This window comes from Truncatella angustata (assembly GCF_020726525.1).
Source record: "Truncatella angustata strain MPI-SDFR-AT-0073 chromosome Unknown BKA67scaffold_15, whole genome shotgun sequence".
Lineage (NCBI taxonomy): Eukaryota > Fungi > Ascomycota > Sordariomycetes > Amphisphaeriales > Sporocadaceae > Truncatella > Truncatella angustata.
In genome coordinates this window covers 1-4453 of record NW_025763395.1, presented here as the reverse complement: position 1 = coordinate 4453, position 4453 = coordinate 1, and the positions used below count along the sequence as shown (strand labels likewise).

The 4453-nt window shown below is 47.5% G+C and overlaps 1 protein-coding gene across 1 annotated transcript; it reads right to left on the bottom strand.

The window, feature by feature from the left end:
• Positions 1 to 3522: 3522 nt before the first annotated feature.
• On the bottom strand, positions 3523 to 4190 carry BKA67DRAFT_665468 (uncharacterized protein; the record flags this gene model as incomplete). The annotated part of the gene is made up of 2 exons (XM_046108557.1): positions 3523 to 3682; positions 3892 to 4190. 2 exons carry the CDS (start codon positions 4188 to 4190, stop codon positions 3523 to 3525), a joined length of 459 nt encoding a protein of 152 aa, XP_045950784.1.
• Positions 4191 to 4453: the final 263 nt, after the last annotated feature.

Sequence of the window (4453 nt, the reverse complement as noted above, 5' to 3'; positions counted from 1 at the left end):
GTCGAAGCCGGCATCGATACCCATAGTAATGATGTATGGTGGTGATATGAGGACCTATTGTGTGTTCTATTGCGAGTAATCCTGCGTTGAGAAAAGCGCGGAGAAATTTGGGGTCGTGGCCAGCTATTTCTGGGCCATGCATGAGATGATATAATTTATGCTGTGTCACGCCAGCTCATTTACCGAGGCCAATCTTCCACTGCAGCCGCTCTGAATGTTCACCAGTGTGCATCTTGCAGACCGGTCCAGCACTCTACGTAAAAACGTATCACGCTGGTCTAATGTTCAATAGGCTCGAATTATATTCCATCATGTATGTCTTAGCCGGCTAGGTGCTTATATGAGCTGTATATGATGTGGACAAGACAAAAGCTCTCAGCAAGTATTGGAACAAAATGTAGTAGGCTTGCGCTTCTGCCTATGTCGTACTACCTGCCTTGCATACTAGGTATTCCCGCGTCAGTCCGTCCAGAGAAGAAATTGATTTTGCTAAGAAACACTGATGGTCTGCTTTGTGCCTTTGTGGGGAGTGTCTAGTCTAGTACGTAGGATCCGAAATGGTGGAGTCATTGTCGTTACGCAGACCTTTATAAAAGCAAAACTCGACTGAAACTTGCAGATGTCTTCGCCTTTCACTAGTCGTTTTTGCCGACCGACTTCGAATCTGTCAATCGTGAAATATGATTGGTGATACAGTATTAAGGCGTGCATCTAACGCGATTTAGATGCATTCGACATGATTAAGGCAGCTACAGAAACCTTTACTATGTATGTTTTCTATTTGTAGAAACGAAAACCCTTGTATCCTCTGTTTGCTGTCTTGGTCACAATTGGTCCGCATCTGTCAGAACACCACGTCGGGATAGTAGCTAAACCCATCACGTCGCAAGCGCTTTTATTGACATGGTGAGAGTATTATGCCGCCCGGCACCAAGCAGGGCGCGCAGGACATTAGAGGTGGTGGTATATTTGATAGCTCTTACTGTACAGCCGTAGGGAATCTCGGTGCGTAAGGCCATAACGACTGATTTGGGCACAGTAGCGGGTGGAACTACCGGTATGAAATATTAGGAAATGAAATGGTGATAGACGATGCTGGCAGATTTGGAACGCGAGCGTGACCTAATTAAAATGGCGAATGGACGGCAAGAATAACACCAGGCTGATCAGTAAACATAAGGTAATAGTCGGATTAACATAATTTCATACGCCTTTCTAAAGCGGCAAACAGATTGTATGGTCGAGAAAATATGCTAGCTAGCGGCTGGCGGGCGGGGCATGGCTGTGACAAGCTCTTGCCCCTTGTTACAACAGTGCGGATGATATCACGGTACACATGTTATCGATTATGTTCTTCATTACGTCTCTCCCCTCGGCTGGTATTAGTGCAGGACTGTAAGCGTGTCGCTATAACACGTAGCGGCCTGGAATGGTGCCGAGAACGTAGACTCATTCCGTAGCATACGAACGCAAAGGTCATATCCTCGGTCGGCGGTCTAGGGATGAAAATATGATCTAATAGCAATTCTTATCACAGTAGAAAAGAGGCGGTACTCTTTAAAAGGACGTAATAGTTAAGTACTAAACCAGGGCCACTGTCTTGTCCCTTAGGTTATGAGCCTCACGACGAACTCGCTAGTTCACTCGCGGACTGATCACTAAGAAATGAATGGAAAGAATGAACTTAATAACCAAAATAACATTAATTAGTGACGACGAGCCATTCTCGTCGTCTTCCGAATGCACTACTACAAAAACTAACCACGCGACCGAAGTCAAAAGTCTAAAAAAGCGTGGTCCTTAGACTATTTACAAGTTCCATCCCTTCGACCTTATACTGATCAGACCCTGGACAACCACGACGGAAAGTCGTACGACCCACTTGGCTCCCTTGTAGTATTAGTACAGCTAACACTCACTACTTTAGTACTTACTAGCTTCCTCGTATATATAAGGTCTCTAAAGTTAAAGCACACTATTTTATTAGCCCGGAACTATGTAGAAAAAGAGAGATTTTATTTTTATAAAACACGAGGTATGCCGATTATTATAAGTATATCTTTAAACGTTCGGCGGGTAATTTAAAATAAAGGTTATACTTATTATAAACACTTAATTGTTTTCTGTTACTTATATAATCCCCCCCCCTTTATAACATTATTTTTAAGGTTTTTAAAATTACATTTTAACTTTAAATAACGTTTTTATAATAATGTTAATTATTAAACTTTTATTTATTTATTATTATTATTAAATACGCCGTAAAACTCTAAGTCCCGCGGTACCTCTCCGAATTACATCGTACGGTAAACCTTGCCTTAAGGGCTGGACAAAACCCGTACGCTTCGTGTGCTCTACGCCCTAGTGGCGTCTACGTTATAGTGTCTATATTACGACGTTAGTTCTCACCTAACTAACATAACTACCCCTGAAAAGACTGGCTATCCCCTATATAAGATAGTCTCCCCGTTTGTAATAGCCACCGAACTAAAGCCTTCGACACTCCCGGGATTAACGTGGCCGCGGCGAGGTCGCGGCGTGTATTTAGCTTTACCGGAGCTATAGAGCTCTTTAGGCGCACTTAAGCCTCTTCTAATAGCCCGCAATGGAGGAATACGTGTCCGACCGTTTCGGGGGCTTCGCCATAACAACAGAGGGGTGTATACGCTCCGAACGCGTTTATTCTAAATAAGAAGGCTGCAAGTCCAATCCGTTTAGACCGGATCTGGAAGATTATCGTGGCTTCTTTCCTCTTAAACTTCTTATACTACTTTAGGCTAGTTCTAAGGGCTTCGTCAGCTAGTGCTTTACTTTGGCGATCATCTTGCGAAGCGTTAGCGCTTTGTCTACGTTGTTAGCAGTGTCTAGAGAGAGCTAGTCGTAAGTCCCGTCCGTCGGCCCATCTTAGTGCTCGTTCGTACTTCTCGATCTAGTATGCTGCTAGGCGTAAAGGAAGCGGTAACGGCTTTCTTCGTCTAACCGGCTTCGCCTCTCGTAGTATATGCGCCGCCTTTGCGCAAGCGGTGCGTAATAGCTTGTCGGTCTTTTTCTTGCGAATCCGTAATTCGAACTTCGCCGCTTAAGCACTTAAATAAATGTCTAGCGGCGGGATCGCTGCTTTAGCTTCAAGTAACCGCGTTGGTATAGCCTTATATGCGCCGTAAATTGCGCGTAAGCACTCGTTTTAGGAGCTCGTTAATGCTTTGACCGGGCTTATGGGTCTCTTGCTAATAGTGTCCCACAAATTAGATGTATATGATTAATTGGCTCGATTTATCGCAGGATATTATTCCACTCATTTACCGACAAAATGGCCATTTCGGTTCCGGGGTGACTTTCCAGACCAGCCTGTTGTAACAGATGCATTGTGCGCTAAGCCGGCCGCCAACGGCCCGTGTTATGGAAGATCAAACGTCTACTAGCTCGCTCGCTCGCTTCAAAGTGTTTCCCCCATTTGGCGCCCTGCTGGTCCGGCGCCTCGTAAATGATCTCCCAGTCCTCCATGTTCACGTCCTCCTCGTCCTACGTCTCGCTGTTGGGAATTTCCACCTCGAAGCCGACCTTGGCCCGCCGTAGCAGGGGCATGCGCGCCAATGCCTTTGCCCAGGCCTCGAGCAAGGGCTGAATGGCGTCCTCGTTGGGCACGTTACGGACACGATGGTCCTCGTCTTCGTCGGTCCGCCTGTACATGTCCTAGTGGTCCTCGGCTTCCTGGTCGAACGGGTCAGCGCCATCCTAAGGGTCATCGGTGAATTTGGGCGGCTGATCCTCCGGGTCCTTTGTTGGGTCGCGTGGGGGGCGCCGTAACGGGACTCGCCCTTAGGCATGAAGTACCACCACCCGGCAGGAGTGTGTCGTTCGAGCTGTACGTCGAAGGACTCCATTCGCTACCACTCTAGAGAAGCTACGGCTGCGTTGTCCTGCGCGTGGGGCCAGAATAGTGATTCGTCGACAACGCCTCGGACGCTAAAGTGGACCAGTCGTTGGGACCAAGTGCGCAGCGACGAGCTAAGCGCATCGTATTCTAAGGGATATTTGTTGTCGGGCATACGTAACGTCTGGAGGATCGCGCCGTTATCAAGGCTCATGTCTAGCGTGGCGTGAGAAATTATTTGCGTTTCTTCCGATCTTGTTTCGAGAGCAAGAGCCAGACTTTTGCGGTCGTCCCTAAGACGCCCCGGATACCGCATTTCGAAGCCATCGAGAAAAAGATCCAACTTCCTAAGGCCGGCCAAACGAGCGGCTATGTCGAGATAGACAGAAGGGCAAGGCTTGCGCTGCCAATTCGAGAAGGTGAGATGTGACACACAATCGAGGCGAGGCAGCGCTGCTGAATCGAGTAACGTCAGACGCGAGCGCAAATCTCTATATTGCCCAAGCTCGATGCCGGTCCCATTACCCGGCTCGTCCTCTGTGCTGGCCGCGGTTTGAGTGACATTGGAGAGGTATAGCC